Raw genomic sequence first — 23,529 nt, 5'->3', positions numbered from 1 at the left:
ATTTCAGTTGACTTAGGATAATTTAATTCCTCAGTTAATTTTCTTTAGATAATATATTAGCAACATTTGCTTGTCTGAATAACCTTCTTACCATCTACTGTAAACTAAAAGAATTGGGGCAAAGACTATTTTTTGTTTTGTTTTGTTTTATATAATAGGCATTTGTTGAAAAGTTGAATCAGTTGAGGTATTTAGTATGTGTAGAATAGATGAATAAGATATTTGTCAGCCTATAGAAAGTTTCTGCCCATAAGGAGCTCACAGCCTAATGGAGGGAGGCAATAATAAACAAGTATACCACAGGGCTCCCCTCGTGGCGCAGTGGTTGAGAGTCCGCCTGCCGATGCAGGGGACATGGTTTCGTGCCCCGGTCCGGGAAGATCCCACATGCCGCGGAGCGGCTGGGCCCGTGAGCCATGGCCGCTGAGCCTGCGCGTCCGGAGCCTGTGCTCCGCAACGGGAGAGGCCACAACAGTGAGAGGCCTGCGTACCGCAAAACAAAAACAAACAAAAAAACAAGTATACTACAGTCTTCCTGTATATTGACCACTTACTCAATTGCCAGCTGTCTGCTCTCATGCAGAACTAGACTACCTGTGTTTGAATGTTAATGTTGTCTTGAATAAATTACACAGTCTCCCTGTGCTTCAGATTGCTCATTTGTAAAATGAAGGTAATAGTAGGCTGTACTAATCTTGAGAAACTTAAGTGAAATAATCCAGTCACAGAAAGACAAATACTGAATGTTTCTACTTGTATGACGTATTAAAATAGTCAAATTCATAGAATCCAAGAACAGAAAGGTACTTGCCAGGGGCTAGAAGAAAAGGGAAATGGGCAGCTACTAATCAGCGGGCATCACTTTTAGTTAAGCAAGGTGAATAAGCTCTGGAGATCTACTGTACAACATTGTACCTGTAGTCAACGGTAAAGTATCATATGGTTAAAAATTTGTTAAGAGGGTAGATCTCATGTTAAGTGTTCTTACCAAAATAAAGTTACATTGTTTAAAAATAGTAGGCTATACTTCTTAGAGTGAGGACCATTAAGTTCTGTTGAGGACAAGGAGAAAGCTTGGAAAGGCCCAGAACATAAGATCACTTTGTACTTGTGGTAGAGTACCACTGCAGTACTGAGTGAGGTCTTTGAAAACCAGGAGGTAGCATGAAGGAAAAGTAGGGTGGAATTACCCAAAGGGAATGAGAAGGCACCTGGGTAGGGTAGAATAACACCCTCCCCCTCCAACCCAACGCCTAAGATGTCCAGGTCCTGATGCCTGAAATCTGTGAATATGTTACCTAATGTGGCAAAGGGAACTTTACAGATGTGATTAAGATTCTTGAGATGCAAACAATAAATGCTGGAGAGGGTGTGGAGAAAAGGGAACCATCCTGCACTGTTGGTGGGAATGTAAATTGATACAGCTACTATGGAGACCAGTATGGAGGTTCCTTACAAAACTAAAAATAGAACTACCATATGACCCAGCAATCCCACTACTGGACATATACCCTGAGAAAACCATAATTCAAAAACAGTCATGTACCACATTGTTCATTGTAGCACTATTTACAATAGCCAGGACATGGAAGCAACCTAAGTGTCCATCGACAGATGAATGGATAAAGAAGATGTGTATATATACAATGGAATATTACTCAGCCATAAAAAGAAACTAAATTGAATTATTTGTAGTGAGGTGGATGGACCTAGAGTCTATTATACATAGTGAAGTAACTCAGAAAGAGAAAAACAAATACCGTATGCTAACACATATATATGGAGTCTTTAAAAAATTTTAAAGAAAAGGTTCTGACAAACTTAGAGGCAGGACAGGAATAAAGACACAGACGTAGAGAATGGACTTGAGGACCCAGAGAGGGGGAAGGGTAAGCTGGGACAAAGTGAGAGAGTGGCATGGACATATATACACTACCAAATGTAAAATAGATAGCTAGTGGGAAGCAACTGCATGGCACAGGGAGATCAGCTCCATGCTTTGTGACCACCTAGAGGGGTGGGATAGGGAGACGCAAGAGGGAGGGGATATGGGGATATATGTATACATATAGCTGATTCACTTTGTTATACAGCAGAAACTAACACGTTAGAAAAAAAAATTCTTGAGATGGAGAGATTATTCATCCAATAATCTTGGGCCCAGTGTAACCAGGAAAGTCAGATGTCAAAAGCAGAGGCTAGAATGATGTCCTTGCTGGCAGGGGGCCTTGAGCCAAGGAATGTGGGTAGCCTCTAAAATTTTGAAAAGGCAAAGAACAGATTTCCCCTTAGAACCTCTGTGGAGAACTTAGTCCTGTTAACACCTTGATTTTAGCTCCATAAGACTTGTGTTAAATTCTGGCTCCAGAACTGTAAAATGATAAATTTGTGTTGCTTGAAGCCACTAAGTTTGTGGTAATCTATAACAGCAACAATAGGAAACCAAGGTGCCACCAAAGGGTAAATAATGCCAAGTTTATTTCAACTATAGCCAACCCTGCCTCTACATGTGAATAATTAAAATTATATAACTTTTTTTAATTTAGGCTAGTTTTGCAATAATATATTTTAAAAAGATACATTTTTTACTATGGATTCTTTAAAACCACACTTAACCATACTTTACTTTGCATGGTAATTGCTTACTTAACCACTTAATGTTTCCTAGCAGAGTGTAAGTTTGATGAGGGCAGAGTCTCATTCTGATTTGTTTCTGTTTTCCTCATAGCTCCAAGAGGTGGTCTTTATAAAAGTAATACCCGCTCATAGTAACATAGAACATTAGAGATAGAATGGTACATTCTGGTTCTGAGTTTGAATTCTTCAGTGCATTTTTCTTTCTTCATCTTTAAGATGATGATAATAAGGTACCTACCACATGTTATTGTGAGAATTAAAAAGAAATATATCATTTTGTAAACTGAAACATTATGAAATATTAATGTATCATTCCCAGGGAGAAAGAGGGGTGTGTGTGTGTGTGTGTGTGTGTGTGTGTGTGTGTGTGTGTGTGTGTGTGTGTGTGTGTGTGTATGTACACACATATATATAATATGAAGTATATATGTTTAATAATAATTAGAACGATAAAAACTTTTGCTTATATACTTAAACGAGGCTAGATAAGAAAATGTATTTCAGAGAAAAAGAGTAACAAAACACAAGTCATGGTATATTTCCAGAATAATATTAAAATAAACCTATGTGTTTGCCTGGGGAATCTCTAATATCCATGAATCTCAGTTAATAAAAATGCCAGAATAATAAGTAAAGGCAGTGTTGGTGTATTTCTTTGGCATCAGTAACATTAGTAATCATTTATATAAGATTCATTCCATTAGGTCAGGTGCTCTTACTAGTTTATGACATTTCTCTACCGTTGCCACTAAAATCGTAACTCTGGACCAGTGGTTAGCCTGTGATAACTCAATCTCAGAATCCCAATTTGAGGATCTGCTTCCTAGAGCCACTCCTAGTACCAATTACTATATTAGTTAAGGCCCTGGCAAGAAACAGATGACTTAAAAGGGACAATTGAAGAGAATTTAATGAAAGAACTGTTTATTTATAAGTTGTAGGTGGGATTAAGGGAAACCAACAAGGTATACTGTAACACCCTGGGGCTCGCAGGGTAGCAAGGTGGGAAGCCGTTACCATATGTAGAATTGAAGTGAAGCGGTTTGAGGAGTCGGGACACTTAACAGACCCTGAAGGAGAGAGCCACTCATAGGAACTGAAACCTTCAATAGAGGAATGCTAGCACTGCCAGGGAGGTCTGGCAGGAGAGGGATCCAGGGTAATAAATATTCTCTCCTGCCCCCTGATTTCTTGCTGGTGCTTCCTATTGGCTAAACATACCTGTAAGTGAGGGACAAAGGAATCTGGTTGATACAGTCCACAGAAGTCAGCCTCTAAGGGCACAGAGTTGGGCCACGAAATGCGGAGAGTGGATTCATGCATCAAATGGAAACGGTTTAGCTCACAAGCCGACCCTTTCTGGCTATTTCTATAGTAACACCTTTCCTACTACTAATAATACGTGATACTCACTTTTCTAGACATACCACTTAAGGAATTTTTTTAAAGTTTGCTATTTTCTTTAGAATTGAAAAAATGTTACGTAGATTCTAAGTATTTGATTACCACTATATAACTGCTAGGAATCAAAGAACAGTATTTGAGAGCTGTGATTAAACGTCAAAGACAGTTGAACATTATGGTGATTGTGTAATCTAACCTCACTTCGCTTTTCTGAATTAAAGAAGCAGAGATTAGAAAGGGATATCAGAAGCTAGGAGACAGCAACAGAAGTTAGAAATTAAAGTATACTCTCCTACTTTATTTTTATTTATTTATTTTTTTACTCTCCTACTTTAGTTGAAGGTTCACCCCCAAAATTTAGATGTATACTCATGGTTATAGTTTTCACCTAGTCATTTAAGACATGTAGAATGTTTTGCTAATTTAAATTTACATTTTACCAAGAATAATGAGTTTGAATTGAATTATACATATTTAATATGCATAATGTGAATTTTTTTTTCAGAAATAGTTGTTGCTGAAAGTGTGGTTGTTATTAAGAAATTACTACAGATGCAACCCATACAACATGGTGAAATTATTAAACATATGGCCAAACTCTTGGACAGTATCACTGTGAGTACCAATTAAGAGATCTTTGCTTTTAGTACCAATTCAGCTGAATTTTATTCAGTAAATTATAGTTTTGTTAAAATAAACAGACATACTGAAGTACAATGGTGAAGAGAGCTGAACTCTCCTTGTTCTAAGCTTCCACACTGTTGTGGAAGGGAATCACAAATCTGAAAAAAGGGAAGGATACAATAAATACTGCAGTATTGCCTTGGAATTGGAGATATCAATGTGAACTTCATGGGTTTTTATATAGATAGCTGGATGTGTTGGAGTGTATATGCATGTATGTGTGTGTCTACACACATTTGTATGTACACATATGAATTTGTACATGAGTATACAAACATCTGTTTCCTAATGCTGTCCTTTAAGAGGGCCTACATGCAATAAAAACCCCAGTACCACTGAGCACACCTAGTGCCCAGATCTTGGGTTTTTTTTTTTAATTGAGGTATAATTTCATACCATAAAATTCACGCTTTTAAGTATATAACTCAGTGGTTTTGCGTATATTCACAAGGTTGTGCAACCATGACCACTCTGTAATTCCAGAACGTTTTCATCATCCCTAAAATCAAGTTCCTAACGTGAAACTCCTGATCCTCCCGTTACTGCAGCCCCTGACAACCACTAATCTGCTCTCTGTCGCTATGGATTTGCTTATTCTGGACATTTCATACAAATGGAATCATATAATAAGTGGCCTTTTCTGTCTGGCTTTTTTCACTTAGAGTGTTTTCAAGGTTCACGCATGTTGTAGAATGTAGTGCTGCATCCCCTTTTATGGTGGACTTTGGTTTTTAAATTCCATTCAGCATTTTTTAAAGGAACCAGGGCTCCTTAGAGAAATGGCTGATTTCTGAGCTAGGGCAAGGAAAGAAGATAATCTTGGAACATCTTGTTGGGCCATAAAAACAAGACAGTGCTCACAGAATGGTAGAGACGTGTCAGAAAGATACAAGAACCAGCTTAAAGGAGCCCCTACTGGCTAATTTGAGCAACAAAATAAATGATGGTAAAAGGGTTATAACCTATTGAATAGGGTAAGAATCTCTGAATCCACACTTGAATGGATGAATTAATGAATGAGTAAGGAGGAAGGGAAGTTCTTCCTTACAATGCAGAAAAACAACTAATAATTATAGAAGAACAAAGGATGGAATTAGAGGGCTTCCCTGGTGGCGCAGTGGTTGAGAGTCCGCCTGCCGATGCAGGGGACACGGGTTCGTGCCCCGGTCCGGGAGGATCCCACATGCTGCAGAGCGGCTGGGCCCGTGAGCCGTGGCCGCTGGGCCTGCACGTCCGGAGCCTGTGCTCCACAACGGGAGAGGCCACAGCAGTGAGAGGCCCGCGTACTGCAAAAAAAAAAAAAAAAAAAAAGATGGAATTAGAATAGCCATCACAACAGTAATTGATTCACGCGAGAATCATTAACAAATGCTGAAAACTAGGGGGTGAAAACTTGAGTAGTAACAGGATATTTGCATACTTTCAAGGTATAAATAACCTCATAAGTTATTCTTAATTTAAAAGGGCAAATTATTGACTTTTGACTTTACAATGGAGAAGCCTAGCAGACACTACCTGAACCAAATGAACATTGTTATCATTGCCAGAAATGGGATTATGTACCTTCTGATAAGATACACCAAATAGAACTCAGCATCAAGTCTGTTGAATTCCTGCCAAAACTGAATAACTTGAATCTAATCATGAGACAAAACCAAATGAGGGTATTCTACAAAATAATTGTCTTACAGTCTTTAAAAATGCTAATATCATAAAATGGAAAGAAAAACTCAGGAATTTTGCAGGTTAAAAGAGATTAGAAGGATTATGACAACTCTATGTAACATAATTTTGGATTTTCTTTTGCTATAAAGGATTTTATAGGAATAATTGGAAAAATCTAAATAAAATCTTTAGAATAGTTGATAGTATTGGTTCAGTGTTCAGTTTCCTGGTTTTTAAATAATTCTACTGTGTTCATTATATAAGAGCATTCCTTTTTTTAGGTAGTTTACACTGAAGTATTTCAGAGTATTAGGGCATATCTACAACTTTGAGTGATTTGGAAACCAAAATGTGTTTGTATATGTAGAAAGCTAGAGCAAATGTAGTAAAATGTTGACATTTGGGAAATGTGGGTGAAGGGTATTCAGAAATTCCTTTTATTCTTCTTGTAAGTTTTCTATACATCTGAAGTTGTTTAAAAATTAAATTAAATTTAAAAATAAATATTAATTTTTGTTCTGTCACATTACATGTCCTTACATTAATATCGCTATACTTCACTTTGCCCATCACTTTGCCCACCAATATAAAATGGTGAGGGTAAAAGAACCTATGTTATTGAAAGTATTGTGTTAGTTAAGAAATGTAAAGCTCTTAGAACATTGCCTGTCACACAGCACCGTGTGTTAGCTGTTATTGTTATTTGTGTCCTATTTCATTCTCTTCTTCCTTTAGAACTAAAGTTTTTGGAAGAATTACCTGAAAAGAATTTTTTTTTTTTTATTTCCTTACCTTCAACTCGTCAACCCATCACAGTCTGATTTTTTTTTTTTTAACATCTTTATTGGGGTATAATTGCTTTACCACAGTCTGATTTTGACACTCCACTACTTCTACTTTTGCAAGGTCATTGACTATCTCCTTTTATTAAATCCAGTGGATAATTTGCTGTCCACATCTTTCTTGATCTTTCATTAGCATTTGATTTCTCTGACCACTGTTTCCCTTTTGAGACATTCTCTCCATTGCTTCTGTCTGGTTTTTCTTCAAACTCTTCTCCATTGTGTTTGTCTTTTGCTCTGCCTGTCCCTTGAATGTTGGTTAGTTTGACAGCTAATGTTCCTAACTAGAGGGGTTGTAGTTTAAGGAGGGGGCAGTATATTACAGCCAGCCCTCATATTCGTAAGTTTTGCATCCACAGACTCAACCAACCGGGGGTGGAAATTTTGATCCAGGTTGGTTGAATCTGCATATGCAAAACCTGCGACTCTATGTTTTTTGGGAAAAAAAAAAATCTGCGTGTAAGTGGACCCATGCAGCTCAAACCCGTGTTGTGCAAGGGTCACCGTTCTTCCTTGTTTGAAGATGGGGTAATCTATACTCAGAGTCTGTTCAGAGGGATCATAGTTGTATAGTTAAAGGTAATAGATGGCTAGGTTTGGAGCGTACTAGTCAGGACCAATTTTTAATCTCTCTAGTGGCAAAGTTTTCTTTCCTTCAGAGTGTTATTAAAGCTTGCAGGGCAGTTACACATTTATCTTAAAGCTAAGAATAATACTCACAGGGTCACTTAGCATCTGATCTTCTACCACATTCTCACCACTGTTCTTTGTCTTCATATCTACTGTTATTGTTGATTAATCATCAAAGTCAGGACTTATTACAAAGACTGTGTATGAGAGGCTAAGAGAGTGGATTTGAAAACCGGATGAGTTGTGTTCAAATTTAGTCTCTGCCTTTTACTAGCTTTGTGATCTTAAGCAATACTTGACTTCTCCCTGCTCCAGTTTTCTTCTCTGTAAAATGGGAACCGTAGTACTAATAACTATAGATCTGTTGTGAGGAATAAATGAGTCAACATATTTGAAACATTTAAAACAGAGCTTCGTGTAAGCTGTAATTATGATCTTGGCTATATTTAAAGTTTTTGAGGAAGACAGACTTAATGATAAGGTTTGAATTTAGTAAGCATCCTTGTTGCTTCAATTCTATTTTACTAATTTATTTAACATAACTCCTGTAGTGCTAATCATATGCCAGGCACTATTCTAAGCACCTTAAAAATATAAATCATTAATTTTAATAACAACTCTGAAAGGTACGTTCTATTCTGTATATTTTACATAAAAGAAAATTGAGGCACAGAGAGGTTAAGTAACTTGCCTAAGGTCACATAGCTAGTAGGTCTGCTTTCTTAACCAATACATCATGCCGTATCTGTTTTCCATTTCTAGTCTCTCTTTTTTGTATTCAATTCACTTGCCTACTCACTGACCTGGCCAGGACTTTATTGTTGTTTCCTTTTGATTTCCCTAAATCATTGAGAAATTAGGCATTAGATTGGTCCATATTTGCCCATATGTGGAACAGATGTTTGACATTATTTGTCAGTGATCTATTGATGGGAGGTAAGAGGGTAAACTCTTTTCCTCAAGTCTACTGAGATAGACGTCCAGCGTCCCTGTGTACCAAGCCTCAAATTTCAGTAGTATTTTTAGTCATTGTAACAGTCACAAATACTCCTACAGGTATTTAGACACCTTTTAGACAAGTGTTACATCATCTAGTAAGAACCACTCTTCTAAGCAAGAACTAATGAACCACAGCAGTGAACTCTAGTTTGGGGAAATCAAAGAGTAGAGATACACAAATATATGTATATATTTATACACATAATTAGGATGTATAAAGATAGACTAGGAATGTCTAACAAAAGTGCTGAGAACTCTTGAAAAAGAAGGGCCATAATATAAAGGAAATTCTAATAATCTGGAACTAAAAATATTGAACAATCAGAAAATCTAGGGGTAGGGTGGGATTGGGGTGGAATAAATGTGTTTTGAAGGTCTCATGGGAGGAAGAGAGGGGAGAGAAGTGAAATTATTTTCATATTCTCATCTTGTGTTTAAAAAGCAGTAAGGTGCCCCCCACCTCCTGGCACACCGGCCTGTCTCCCCTCCCCATCCCCGACGGGCAGGCGGGCTGCCTGAGGAAGGGGGAGGGGAGGGCTGGGCCGGCCGGCGGGCAGACGAGGATGTGGAGCTTCTGCATGGCCCCCAGCTGCACGTGGAAGAGCACGCAGTCGGACCTGGCCTTTTTCAGGTTCCCGCGGGATCCAGCCAGATGCCAGAAGTTAGTGGAGAATTGTAGGAGAGCCGACTTAGAAGTTAAAACGCCTGATCAACTAATTTAACATTACCGATTGTGTGCCAAACACTTTGAGACTTATATGATCCGTAGAACTAGTCCTTACAGGGCAGTTCTTCGAGATAATGCAATACCAACAATATTTGATCTTACCAACCATTTGAATAATCCACACAGACACAGAAAAAACGAATAAAAGAATTGAGTGAAGATGAAATCAGGACACTGAAACAGAAGAAAATTGATGAAACTTCTGAACAGGAACCAAAACATAAGGAAATAAACAACGGCAATGCTCAGGACCCCAGTGCAGAAGAAGGGGGTGAAGAGCAGGATGAAGACATTTTACCTTTAACCCTTGAAGAGAAGGAAAACAAAGAATACTTAAAATCTTTATTTAAAATTTTAATTCTTATGGGGAAACAGAACATACCTCTGGATGGACATGAAGCTGATGAAATCCCAGAAGGTCTCTTTACTCCTCATAACCTTCAGGCACTGCTGGAGTGCCGGATCAGTTCTGGTGAAAAGGTTCTGAGAAAGCGCTTTGAGACAATGGCAGTTAACACATTGTTCTGTTTGAAAACACAGCAAAAACAGATGCTAGAGATCTGTGAGAGCTGCATTCGGGAAGAAACCCTCAGGGAAGTGAGACTCTCACTTCTTTTCCATCGTCACTGATGATGTGGTGGACATAGCAGAGGAAGAGCACCTGCCTGTGTTGGTGAAGTTTGTTGACAAAGCTCACAACCTGAGAGAGGAATTTGTGGGCTTCCTGCCTTATGAAGCCGATGCAGAAATTTTGGCTGTGAAATTTCACACTACGATAACTGAGAAGTGGGGATTAAACATGGAGTACTGTCGTGGCCAGGCTTACATTGTGTCCAGTGGATTTTCTTCCAAAGTGAAAGTTGTTGCTTCTAGACTTTTAGAGAAATATCCCCAAGCTATCTACACACTCTGCTCTTCCTGTGCCTTAAATATGTGGTTGGCAAAATCAGTGCCTGTTACGGGAGTGTCTGTCACATTAGGAACAATTGAGGAAGTTTGTTCTTTTTTCCATCAGTCACCACAACTGCTTTTAGAGCTTTACAATGTAATTTCTGTCTCTTTCAGAACAGTGAAGAAAGGGGCAAAGAACTGAAGGAAGTTTGCTATTCTCAGTGGACAGGCAGGCATGATGCGTTTGGAATCTTAGTGGACCTCCTACCAGCACTTGTTTCGTGTTTAGATGGTATAATTAGTGACACAAATGGAATAACTGTATAGCTGGCCAAGCGTTTGTACTCTGTAGTGCAGTAACAGATTTTGATTTCATTGTTACCATTGTTGTTCTTAAAAATGTTCTATCTTTTACAAGAACCTTTGGGAAAAATCTTCAGGGGCAAACCTCTGATGCCTTCTTTGCAGCCAGTAGTTTGACTTCAGTGCTGCATTCACTAAATGAAGTGATGGAAAATATCGAAGTTTATCATGAATTTTAGTTTGAGGAAGCCACAGATTTGGCAACCAAACTTGATATTCAGATGAAACTCCCAGGGAAATTTCGCAGAGCTCAGTACAGTAACCTGAAATCTCAGCTAACCTCTGCGAGTTACTATAAACTCTTAAGTGTTCCAACAGTGAAACACATTATTCAGGAACTGAAAGATATATTCTCAGAACAGCACCTCAAAGCTCTTAAATGCTTATCTCTGGTACCCTCTGTCATGGGACAGCTCAAATTCAGTACATCAGAGGAGCATGATGCATTGTTGGAGAATCAAGTGGAAACACAGAGGGAAACATATAGAACTTCCATCCACTATTTATGAAGCCCTTCATCTGCCAGACATCGAGTTTTTCCCTAATGTTTATGCATTGCTGAAGGTCCTATGTATTCTTCCTGTGACAAAGGTTGAGAATGAATGCTATGAAAATGGGCAAAATCATCTCAAAGCATACCTGAGGAACACTTTGACAGACCAAAGGTCAAGTAACTTGGCTTTGCTTAACATAAATTTTGATATAAAACACGATTTGGATTTAATGGTGGATACATATATCAAACTCTATACAAGTAAGTCAGAGCTCCCTACAGATAATTCAGAAACCATTGAAAATACCTAAGAGACTTTTAAAATAGGCTTTCTCTTATATTTGATATTTGAAAAAATCTGTCAGAAATTTGAAAATATCTTATAGAAAAGTTGTAAGGTGTACGTAGGCCACTTAATCACTGAATATCTTGATCTGTAGGCCTCCCACTGAGTACATTAGTCATTGATAATCCACCTGTTTAAATGGCCCGTTTGAACTCCCATGCTTTGGAGACCTAACTGTTCTTCCAGAAGATAGCATTGAAAGTACCACGTTACACTCTGTGTGATCTCTGCTAATGGCACTTTGGAATTGTATTAGTTAAGTCATTTTAGACATAATATTTATCGCTGTGGATCCAGTTGTCAGGGATTGAGTTATCAGTTCTTTGAAGAAATAAATTTTGAGGAGGTATGGGAGGAAGGAATACATTTTATAAAATGTTACAATGACTGACCTTTGAATGGTAGGAGTTTTAAGTATGCTGTTAAAAATCTGTAAGGGACAGTTAAGAAAATTATCAGACTGTAAGAGAAATGTGTGAGCTCGCCAAACAAGAATTTCAGTGTAGATTCTGTCTTTATCAAATAAAGTTAAAGGAACAAATTACAGTTAAAGTTTGAATGGAAGAGCCTGCCATTGTTGTTCCACATCTGGTTGTTGCTGTTTACATTCTATTCCTTTATTGAGCCTACATCCTCATAAGCTTTTTGAACACTTCTGTTTCATGGGCAAGACAGGATCAGAGCCCATGGATACTATCTGACAACCAATTTGTTTGTTTTCTTGGTTTTTTTCCAAGACTGTATCTACTGCCTCATCTTGATTTACAAGCAAAGCCTAGAAAAACTACAAAAATAAGTGTTTTGTAGTTTATCTAGGAATAATACAGAAAATATTGCTGTTATTTTTGGTGAAGAAAATCAATTTTGTATAGTTTATTTCAACCTAAATAAAATGTGAATTTTGTTTAAAAAATAGTAAGGTGAAAATAGCTTATCTTAGGGTGAAAACAGTGGGTTTTGATAGGGAAAACAGTTAATTCCTTGTGTATAAAGAATGATGGAGAAATGTGTGTCTGGTTATGAGAAAGAAATAGGAATGTGGAGTTCTGTATTCCCCATCATCTTGTGCAGAATTTAGTTAAAACTTGTGCTTTTAAGCTTGTTCTGCTCTTGTTAGAAAGGAAGACGCAAAGGCAAGGGAGTGTTAGGGCTTTCAGGAGAATGCAGCTGCTTATACATGAAACCTGTGGCAGCATATAAGACCCATATCAAGCAAACCACAGACTTTCTTGGAAGAAGAATTTGTTGTATTTGATTATGTCCCTGTATGGGGCTCAGGAAAATGTTTGATTGCATCGACTTTCTCTACGGCAGTTGTTGGAATATTAGCCAAGTACATACTTTCTCACAAATCTATATAGCAAAGCTTGTTTTTCTGTTTTTGTCAGATAGAAGATAACTATTAGTGGAATACAAAATATGGTGGGAATTCCAAATTCACAAAAGGAAAAAAAGAAAAGCAAAATGTAAAGTAAATAATAAATTTTTAAAAATTAAAATGGAACAGTTAAAATCAAGAAGTAAGATGGAAGAGTAAAAAGCAAATACATCCTACTCTGAATATGAATGGATTGCATTCTCTCATTAGAAGACAGACTTTCAAATTGGAATGAAAAACAAAAGCCAGATTGAGGCCATTTATAATTAAAACACCATAATCAAAGTGATAAAGGTTGAAAGTAAGAAAGTAGGGAAAGAGACATTAAGTGCATACCAACAAGAATTTAAAATTAATTAAAGTCTTTTAACAGGATAAAATGGAACATTATAAAATGAAAAAAAAAGGCCCAATTTACAAAGAAATTAAGAAACATAAACCTATGTGCATAAAAAATATGGCAACCAAATAAATATGTAAATGAAAAATCTATTGAAAATGCAAGGAGAAATAGATAAAATACAGTTTTGGTGGGTGACTTTAATATGCTTGTCTCGAATTAGATATACCTCATAGATTTTTAAGTAAGATGTAGATGTAAGGACATAGAGACATTAAATAACAGAATCAATACTTGATATAGTAAATATAGCTAAAATCTTATATCTCTTGAACAGATAATACCCACTTTTATGGATATATCCATAGAACATTTACAAAAAATCATTTACTTAGACATAAAGTAAACTTAAAGCTTTTATATTTTTTAACCCTAAGCAATAACGTAAGAATTAAATATTTTAAAATGGTACCAGAGCAGTTGTGAAGCAAGAAATACACTTTTTTTTTTTTTTTGCGGTACGTAGGCCTCTCACTGTTGTGGCCTTTCCCGTTGCGGAGCACGGGCACCAGACGCGCAGGCTCAGTGGCCATGGCTCACGGGCCTAGCTGCTCCGCGGCATGTGGGATCTTCCCAGACCGGGGCATGAACCCGTGTCCCTTGCATCGGCAGGCGGACTCTCAACCACTGTGCCACCAGGGAAGCCCAGAAATACACTTTTAAATTAAAGTTTAAAGAAAAAAAATACAGGCTTTCCAAAAAGCACAGAAAAAGAAAATACTTTATTTCAATATGTGTGGGGCATGGCTAAAGCTATAACTGTCACCATTTTTAAAGTAAATAGACCAAAAATAAGAGAATTTGATATTTGTCCTGAGACATTTGAAAAATAACAGTGAAAGAAAGCATAGAAACCTAAGAGGGATCAGAGATGATTGTGTAAAATGGAATCCCAAATAAAGATAGTTGAAATTGATCAGTACATCTTAAATGTGGTCCTTTGGAAAGACAATAAAGTAGAAAACCCCTCCTGATTCTGATAAGGTGGAGAGAAGGCAAAAGTAGACAAATTGGGACTGTGACATAGAAGAGATTAAAATAATTATAAGAAAAACTATATGCAGTTCTATAGCAAAAAACCCCGAACTTTTGGAGAATGAAAAGGTGATGAGTTTTTACCGTTAACATACCTCAGGAAGCTGAAGTGCTTGAAGTGGGACAAGGAAGAAAGAAGCAAGGTGGTTTGTGAGGCACAACCCTAAAAATGGCCGGGGATTGGCGGCACAAGTTACTCCAGAAGAATGTGGTGAGGGATGTAGCCAACAACAGCTTCAAATCAGAAGTGAATCCCCAGAATCTCTGCTCCAGTCAAGAGACCTGTTCACAGAACAATGGCCATGTGGGAAAGAAAGTGGGCTTTATTAATCTGACCAAGCACTTGAGGACTTTTAAATGTGGGCACGTGATTCTAACATTAAGCCTGAGAGCCTTAAATGAGACCTCTTTCTTACTGAATCTCTGCCTATTTGACCTAAATCCTAGACCCCCTGGATTTTAGAAAGAGCCAATCTGACCAGTGTCAGAGGACAAGAGGACACTATTGAGCATGTTTTCCCTCAGTACCTAAGCCACTTTATCAGGACGAAATCCTGGGCTCATGTACCCTCTGAGAGGAGGAGGAACCGAGGTGACAGCTAGACCTCTTCGCACCGTGACCACCTTACTTATCCATAAAACCAGAGGTAAAAGGAAGTGGGAAAATGCCCCATGTTCATAAGTGTGGGAATAGTCAAGAAGATGGCCTAGATCTGCCCTGAAAAAAAAGGCTCGCTCTGGGGAAGCTGCAGGAGGCCTTAAGGGAGCCGTTGCACAGTGTGGCAAAGGAATAGGTGCAAAGGAATAAACTTTCATTTGATTAATGAGTAAATGAAGCTCATTGATGTGAAATCGTTTGTCTCCATGATATATGTGATCAGTTAGGAGCCAGAACCAGTCTTCTTGCCTTGCTGACCAGTATTCTTCCTAGAATATAGCGCACTCATTGTCTCTGCCCAGTGCCCATGGCGAACTCTGGATCTAGACTTGGAGTTCCAGTCCTAGTTGCATCACTGACAAGCTGTGAGATGTTGGGCAAGTTTCTTATTTCGTTTGTGCCCCAGTTTCCTCATATATCAAGTGGGGATAATGGTAGAGTCTACTTCATAGGGATTTTGTGATAACTGACTGAGAAAACAGGTAAGGTACTTAAAAACAATGCCTGTAAAACATGGTGGGAACTCATTAGATGTTAGCTATGTAATTTTTTAAAAAAGAGAACACAGATTTTATTGTATTCAAGACTTTGATTCCATTTGTTATGTAAGTGGCATAGTTGAAAATCTGAAAACTAAAATTTAAATTAATTCTGTATTTAAAATTCATTTATATTGAATAATTTATGTTGATAAGGCACTCAACTGTCCTGATTGTGAATATTTTATCCTTTGGAGTATCCTTCATTTGTAGTAAATACTACTTTGGGAGCAAAGTTCTTCCAGAATAAAATGCACACTACCTGAGGATTGTTCTAAGAGGATTTCACATAATCTTTAATGGGACAGGTGAGGGTTTCACATTATAAAAGAAGAGTTGAAAGATGTTATTTGGTAGATTACTGAGCGATACTGAAGTAGCGCCTTAGCCTTATGTCCTCTGTGCCCAGCTACCTCATGAGCGCCTGCCATTTCACAAGTTAACTACACTTGCCCTGCCATCCCCACTTAATCCACACTCAGGTTTTCATGCATATTGACTCCACATGCAGAATATTGGGTCTGATGTGCTGTTTGCATGCAGTTTGTTTAGATGTCTACTGATTTTGCCTTTGACAAATTTAAATAAATAAAATCGATGTTTTTGCAGGATTTACTTTACACTGTTGCATTGTGCAGTGAGCTGGTATTGTAACACAATAGCTTTTAAATTGAACTGCTTACAGAGTGATCTGTAAAATCTTTCTAGATGTCTTTCTATAACTGTTGTGGTCAGCTAGCAAACATTATTTGTTTTTGCAGGCAAGTTAATGGGTTAAAATGGCAGTGGAAACTGCCTTCTGGTAGAAGGTTTAAAAAGTGCACTTAACCACTTGCTCAGGGCATTTAGAATAAAGAATCAGGCAAAGTCATTTACAATCCAGTTTGTCTTCAAAAATATTGAAAAAAAAGGTTCATAATGAAAGTATTATATGCATACATGTGTGTTATTAGTTTGGCCTTCGTTCCGTGTTCCTATTTGTTCTGTTTGAAAAGACCGTGAAGGACAAAAAGTGACTAATTTTCTTATTGCTCTTTTTTCAGTTGCTTCAAATCCTTGAAAATAGTGGCCACGGATTCATAGTATCAGTGGTGTACAAATAAGAGTCTTATAACTTAATTGGGAGAGAAAGGCAGGGCTGAAATTTGAAAATCTTATTCTGATTCCAGCCAAATGCACAAAAACATTGGGTTTGTCAGTTTTCTAAGCTTTCTAATGTCATCATGGAAAGATTGGTATTAGTATATTTATAGTGATATTATTTCCTGTTGTGAAGAAGTTTTCTTTGTGTGTGTGTGTGTGTGTGTGTGTGTTGGTTGTGTCAGGTCTTAGTTGCGGCAGGCGGGCTCCTTAGTTGCGGCTCGTGGGCTTCTTAGTTGCGGCAGGCAGGCTCCTTAGTTGCCATTTTCTATGTTTTTAAAATAGAAATTTTATTACTTAGTACTAGACTCTCTGAATATGATCCTGGCCCCGCCCACCCACCCCCCTCACCTAGAGATTTTCATTGTGAGCTTTAGAACTTACTGATTTTTAATTTTTTAAAGAGTTATATTTTAAATGTATGACCTATGAATGTTTAGAGTATTTAAATATTATTATTTTAATCTTGATATATTAATGAATAGGAATATAAATAATCTCTTAGACCTTTATGGGGTTGTCTTTTTAATTGCAAAGAAGTAAATAAATAAGTGTATAACCAGAGGAAAATTACTTAAAGTGGGGTAACAGATGTGATATGTCATAGAAATCTAATTTTTATACTGGTAATTTATAATAAAATATTTAAGAAAAATAAATCTAGCATAACTGAAATCTGAAGTTGCCCATATATTCTTATTTAGACATACCTTTCATTATGGCAGGCAACTTGAATTGCTTCGTACTGGAAAATTTAATGTACCACTCAATTATTGTTCTTTAGCCCAATTTAAAATAATAGATTGGGAGTAAAGTCTTAATGCAGTGTAACCTTCGGAACGTTAGAAATAGCCTCTTTCTTTCCAGAAATCGGTATACAGTAAGGATATCAGTTTTATCATACTACGTGAATAGATCTGTAATAGCATTTTGTATTTTACTCAATACTTATAGTTAGTACTTACACTTATTATGTAAGCATACTGATTTCTTCTCTCTTACTAAACTTATTCTAATATTAATTTAAAGATGATACTGTTATCACATTATTTGAAAATGTATACTTTAAAGTTTTCTGATGACCTCATTCGCCTTCTGGTGAAAGACTCAGCGGTGTCTTAATAATTTTATGTTATTTCTTGAAATGGGTGTTTTGAAGGAATTCAAGGTGGTATATATTGTGATAAAATTCTAGCTGTGCAAAGGTCCTCATTCTCACTTTCTTCCTTAACAGTCTTACTGTGTACAGCTGTGAAACTATAATGAAAACATTAGGACTTTATTTGAGGCATTAGAAAAGGACTTCATAAAGAGTCTTATCTCTTCTTGTGATGCTACCTCTTAATGATAGCCATTGGCTTTTTCATTTATTATTAAAAGCAAATTTTCTATACTAGGTGAAAATGTTCACAGAAACTAATTTACATACCCCTTCAAATTCCTTTTGAAGGATATTGAAAGGGGGAGGATACAAATAAACAAATAGTAATAAAACTAATTTGCATGCTCTAAATAAAATGTTAGTCTTAATGGTGCTGGTGGAAGGTTTCCAATTTGTAACAGAGCATTTATTTTTAAGAAACAAATTATATGGAAATGTAGATAATTGAAAATATATATAATGCCAAAAATGCAGTATTGGACAAATTTATCTTATTCCCATTTCTATTGTTGATGACCAAATAATAGACCAGCATTCATGATTTTATAAGTAGGCCTTGATGATTTTGTCAGTTTTATTTATTTCCAGTGCTGCAGATATAGATACATAGAGGGCAATAACGGTTTTGATTTGGAATCATAGTCTTTAATGGGTCTATTCCTTTTTCTGTATTGTCCATAGATTCTCAAAACGTGGTTTGCAGACCACCTGTCTCCGGAATCATCTGTAATGCTTCATGAAGCATGGATTCCTGGACCCCATCACAGAATTACTGTCTTAGAACTGTTACCAAAACCCTACAGTTTTAGTCATAACCCTAGATGATTTTTATATAGGCATCGAGGTTTGTGAATGCGCTAGAGCAGCGGTCGGCGAACTTTTTCTGTAAATTGCTAGATAAGTAAATATTTTCAGCCTTACGGTCTTTGTTGCAACTACTCTTCTGCTATTATAGCACAGAAGCAGCAACAATGATAAATAAATGGGCATGGCCAGACAGACTTAGCCCAAGAGTTGGTGGATCACTGTTAGAATCAAGATTCTAGACCAGTGGTTTTTCCTTTGTGAATCTTTTCTTAAGCATTATCTCTGAAATCAGTTTTAATCAGAATTTCTGGTAACTGAAGAAAATTCATAAATACAGGAGGACTTCCTGGATATATGTTAAATAAATTAATAGATGATAAAACCTTTATAATATTTAAAGCCTTTTCTATGTTAATATTAAGGAGAGTATGATTATATTATTTGTAACATTTGTATATAATCTGCTTCTAATATTAGGTTCCTGTGGCTAGAGCAAGTATTCTTTGGCTAATTGGAGAAAACTGTGAACGAGTTCCTAAAATTGCCCCTGATGTTTTGAGGAAGACGGCTAAAAGCTTCACTGGTGAAGATGATCTGGTAAAGCTGCAGATTTTGAATCTTGGAGCAAAACTGTATTTAACCAACTCCAAACAGGTAAGAGACTAATCCTTAGTCTACCTATGTGAAATCTACTTTCCTCTTTGCTCTGATACATTAGTCTGTCCGTTCAACAATTACCAGGTGCCTATTTCTTTTAAGGTTTGACTTTAGATGGTAGTGGTATAAAGAGATGAAATTCCGGTCTAGTAGAGGAGAAAAACATAAAAAAATGAAATAGTATGTGGTAAGTGCTATAATAGAAGTATTGTGATACAGTGGAACTCCAGAGGAGAAAGTTATTGAAAGTCTGAAATAGAAGGAGAGAGGTCAAAATTTCATAAAGGATAAGACTCTTGACTAAGGGCTTGTAAGGAGTAGTTTACCATACAGAATAAGGAAAGAGGAGAGCAGGGGGTCAGAGTCATGAAACAGCTTGTTGCTTTCAGGAAACTTAAAGCTGAGTTTGGAAAGGTAGGCAAGGGCAAGACTTGGAGTGGCAAGTGCTATGGACTTTGTCCCCCATGTGAAGGGAAAGCCGTTCAGTATTTTTTAGTTATTCTCATTTTTTAAAACAGCGTTATAGTCAGATTCGGGAAATGTTGAGATAAGATCAAGTGAGTTCGGCACTGGTGGGCTCTGTGCCTCTCCAGAGGGGTGTGGTGTGTGACTAAGGAATGGCTTTAACCATCACAGCCGTCCTGCACATGTGGCCCAATGACTACGTGGAGCAGGAGCTCTCGGGGTGCTGGTTAATAAGGTAGCCTCTGGGCCTTGCCTCTGACCTAGAGGGAAACCGAAGTCTACGCTTTGCTAAGCCCCACCTGGTGGTTCTGGTGCCCCCCCCCCCAACATTTGAGACCCATTGACAAAGGAGTGCAGTTTCGGGAAGCGCTGACTAGCAAGGGCCCTTCCAGCTGGGAGAATATGTTGAGCTTGTACAGACATGGCCTGTGCTGTTCCCAGCAGTGCCCAGCCCAGCCAAAGTGGGAGCTGCGGCCTGTCTCTCCCACCCACCTGCAGGGTGTGTGCACTTTGGGGGAAGAAGCAGGCATTAAGAAACCAGAGTTAAAAAAAAAAAAAAAAGTGGTGTAATTGACCAGATTTTCTGTTTAGAATATTCATTTTTTAAATCAGTTGACTCTGAGGAACTGTTGGTAAGAGGAATAGCCTCTATGTATAAAATACATAGAATCACCACTATATATTGGGGTTGGCCAAAAAGTTCATTTGGGTTTTTCCATAAGATGTTGCAGAAAAACCTGAACAAACTTTTTGGCCAACCCAATATAAAATAGGGTCTTTCTCATTCTTCTTCCTTTGTCTGAATAGTTCTTCTCTACAGGTGGAGGGCTTAATCTGGTCAGTGAGACTGGAAAAGGATTCTTGCTCATTTACAGCTAGGACACTTAGTAGGCTTTATGCTCTGTGTCCTGTCTCTGTTTCTCCTTAATTTTTCTGACTGGGACTCTTACTTAGCTTCTGTGATTTCCCCCCTTCTATTTCCCACTCTCTGTCTCTGTTCTTGTCCCCCTCCTTCTCTAAAACTCTCTCTACCTGGATATCTCTTTGATAGCCTTCACACACGCACGCACCCCATCTACCGCAGTCTAATGTCTTTGTCATTCTCTCCCTCTTCCATCAGTGTTTGTGTCTCCTTTCTTGTATCTGCTGTGTATCTCTTTGTATGTGTCTCCCTCTCATTCTGCCTTCTTTCCCTACCCATAGATCACATTCTTTCTTCAGTAACCTGATATTGGCCATTCACAATTCTCAGGTTGACTCCTCAAATTCATATATTCATTCATATACTTTCGGATTGTCTTCATCCCTAATTGTGATGTGAGTTGTATTATTATAGCTTTTGCTGATTGGTGTACCAAACTTGTGAGCAAATAATTGCAAATATTTTGAGCATATTTCTATGATTTAGATTTTTTTTTTTACTTTCCGAAGTCTCTTTTATTTTTTCATTTTTTTTACATCTTTTTTTTTTACATCTTAATTGGAGTATAATTGCTTTAATAGTCTGTTAGTTTCTGCTTTATAACAAAGTGAATCAGTTATACATATATATATGTTCCCATATCTCTTCCCTCTTGCGTCTCCCTCCCTCCCACCCTCCCTATCCCACCCCTCTAGGTGGTCACAAAGCACCGAGCTGATCTCCCTGTGCTATGCAGCTGCTTCCCACTAGCTATCTATTATACGTTTGGTAGTGTATATACGTCCATGCCACTCTCGCACTTTGTCACAGCTTACACTTCCCCCTCCGCATATCCTCAAGTCCATTCTCTAGTAGGTCTGTGTCTTTATTCCTGTCTTACCCCTAGGTTCTTCATGACATTTTATTTTCTTAAATTCCATATATATATGTGTTAGCATACGGTATTTGTCTTTCTCTTTCTGACTTACTTCACTCTGTATGACAGACTCTAGGTCCATCCACCTCATTACAAATAGCTCAATTTCGTTTCTTTTTTATGGCTGAGTAATAGTCCATTGTATATATGTGCCACATCTTCTTTATCCATTCATCCGATGATGGACACTTAGGTTGTTTCCATCTCTTGGCTATTGTAAATAGAGCTGCAATGAACATTTTGGTACATGACTCTTTTTGAATTATGGTTTTCTCAGGGTATATGCCCAGTAGTGGGATTGCTGGGTCATATGGTAGTTCTATTTGTAGTCTTTTAAGGAACCTCCATACGTTCTCCATAGTGGCTGTACCAATGCACATTCCCACCAGCAGTGCAAGAGTGTTCCCTTTTCTCCACACCCTCTCCAGCATTTATTGTTTCTAGATTTTTTGATGATGGCCATTCTGACTGGTGTGAGATGATATCTCATTGTAGTTTTGATTTGCATCTCTCTAATGATTGATGATGTTGAGCATTCTTTCATGTGTTTGTTGGCAGTCTGTATATCTTCTTTGGAGAAATGTCTATTTAGGTCTTCTGCCCATTTTTGGATTGGGTTGTTTGTTTTTTTGTTATTGAGCTGCATGAGCTGCTTGTAAATTTTTGCGATTAATCCTTTGTCAGTTGCTTCATTTGCAAATATTTTCTCCCATTCTGAGGGTTGTCTTTTGGTCTTGTTTATGGTTTCCTTTGCTGTGCAAAAGCTTTGAAGTTTCATTAGGTCCCATTTGTTTATTTTTGTTTTTATTTCCATTTCTCTAGGAGGTGGGTCAAAAAGGATCTTGCTGTGATTTATGTCATAGAGTGTTCTGCCTATGTTTTCCTCTAAGAGTTTGATTGTGTCTGCCCTTACATTTAGGTCTTTAATCCATTTTGAGCTTATTTTTGTGTATGGTGTTAGGGAATGATCTAATCTCATACTTTTACATGTATCTGTCCAGTTTTCCCAGCACCACTTCTTGAAGAGGCTGTCCTTTCTCCACTGAGCATTCCTGCCTCCTTTATCAAAGATAAGGTGACCATATGTGTGTGGGTTTATCTCTGGGCTTTTTATCCTGTTCCATTGATCTATATTTCTGTTTTTGTGCCAGTACCATACTGCCTTGATTACTGTAGCTTTGTAGTATAGTCTGAAGTCAAGGAGCCATATTCCTCCAGCTCTGTTTTTCGTTCTCAAGATTACTTTGGCTATTCAGAGTCTTTTGTGTTTTCATACATATTGTGAAATTTTTTGTTCTAGTTCTGTGAAAAATGCCAGTGGTAGTTTGATAGGGATTGCATTGGATCTGTAGATTGCTTTGGGTAGTAGAGTCATTTTCACAATGCTGATTCTTCCAATCCAAGAACATGGTATATCTCTCCATCTATTTGTATCATCTTTAATTTCTTTCATCAGTGTCTTATAATTTTCTGCATACAGGTCTTTTGTCTCCTTAGGTAGGTTTATTCCTATATGTTTTATTCTTTTTGTTGCAGTGGTAAATGGGAGTGTTTTCTTGATTTCACTTTCAGATTTTTCATCATTAGTGTATAGGAATGCCAGAGATTTCTGTGCATTAATTTTGTATCCTGCTACCTTACCACATTCATTGATTAGCTCTAGTAGTTTTCTGGTAGCATCTTTAGGATTCTCTATGTATAGTATTATGTCATCTGCAAACAGTGACAGCTTTACTTTTTCTTTTCCGATTTGGATTCCTTTTATTTCC

The 23,529-nt window shown here is 37.5% G+C and overlaps 1 protein-coding gene and 1 pseudogene across 5 annotated transcripts in view; both read left to right on the top strand.

The window, feature by feature from the left end:
* The window catches only part of AP3B1 (adaptor related protein complex 3 subunit beta 1), a 273,106-nt gene that overhangs the window by 129,259 nt on the left and 120,318 nt on the right, over positions 1–23,529 (top strand). For all 5 annotated transcript variants that reach the window (XR_010941991.1, XM_067731062.1, XM_067731061.1 and 2 more), the window contains 2 exons: positions 4,547–4,656; positions 19,278–19,454. Coding sequence is in view for 4 of the 5 variants with exons in the window: in XM_067731062.1 (XP_067587163.1) it covers positions 4,547–4,656; positions 19,278–19,454 (287 nt within the window). In the remaining variant the exon portion in view is untranslated. The remainder of the gene's footprint in view (positions 1–4,546; positions 4,657–19,277; positions 19,455–23,529) is intronic.
* Positions 9,392–13,904, top strand: LOC137220724 (52 kDa repressor of the inhibitor of the protein kinase pseudogene; annotated as a pseudogene).

Source organism: Pseudorca crassidens, chromosome 3 (assembly GCF_039906515.1).
Source record: "Pseudorca crassidens isolate mPseCra1 chromosome 3, mPseCra1.hap1, whole genome shotgun sequence".
Taxonomy (NCBI): Eukaryota; Metazoa; Chordata; class Mammalia; order Artiodactyla; family Delphinidae; genus Pseudorca; species Pseudorca crassidens.
This window is presented reverse-complemented; position numbering and strand designations above follow the sequence as displayed.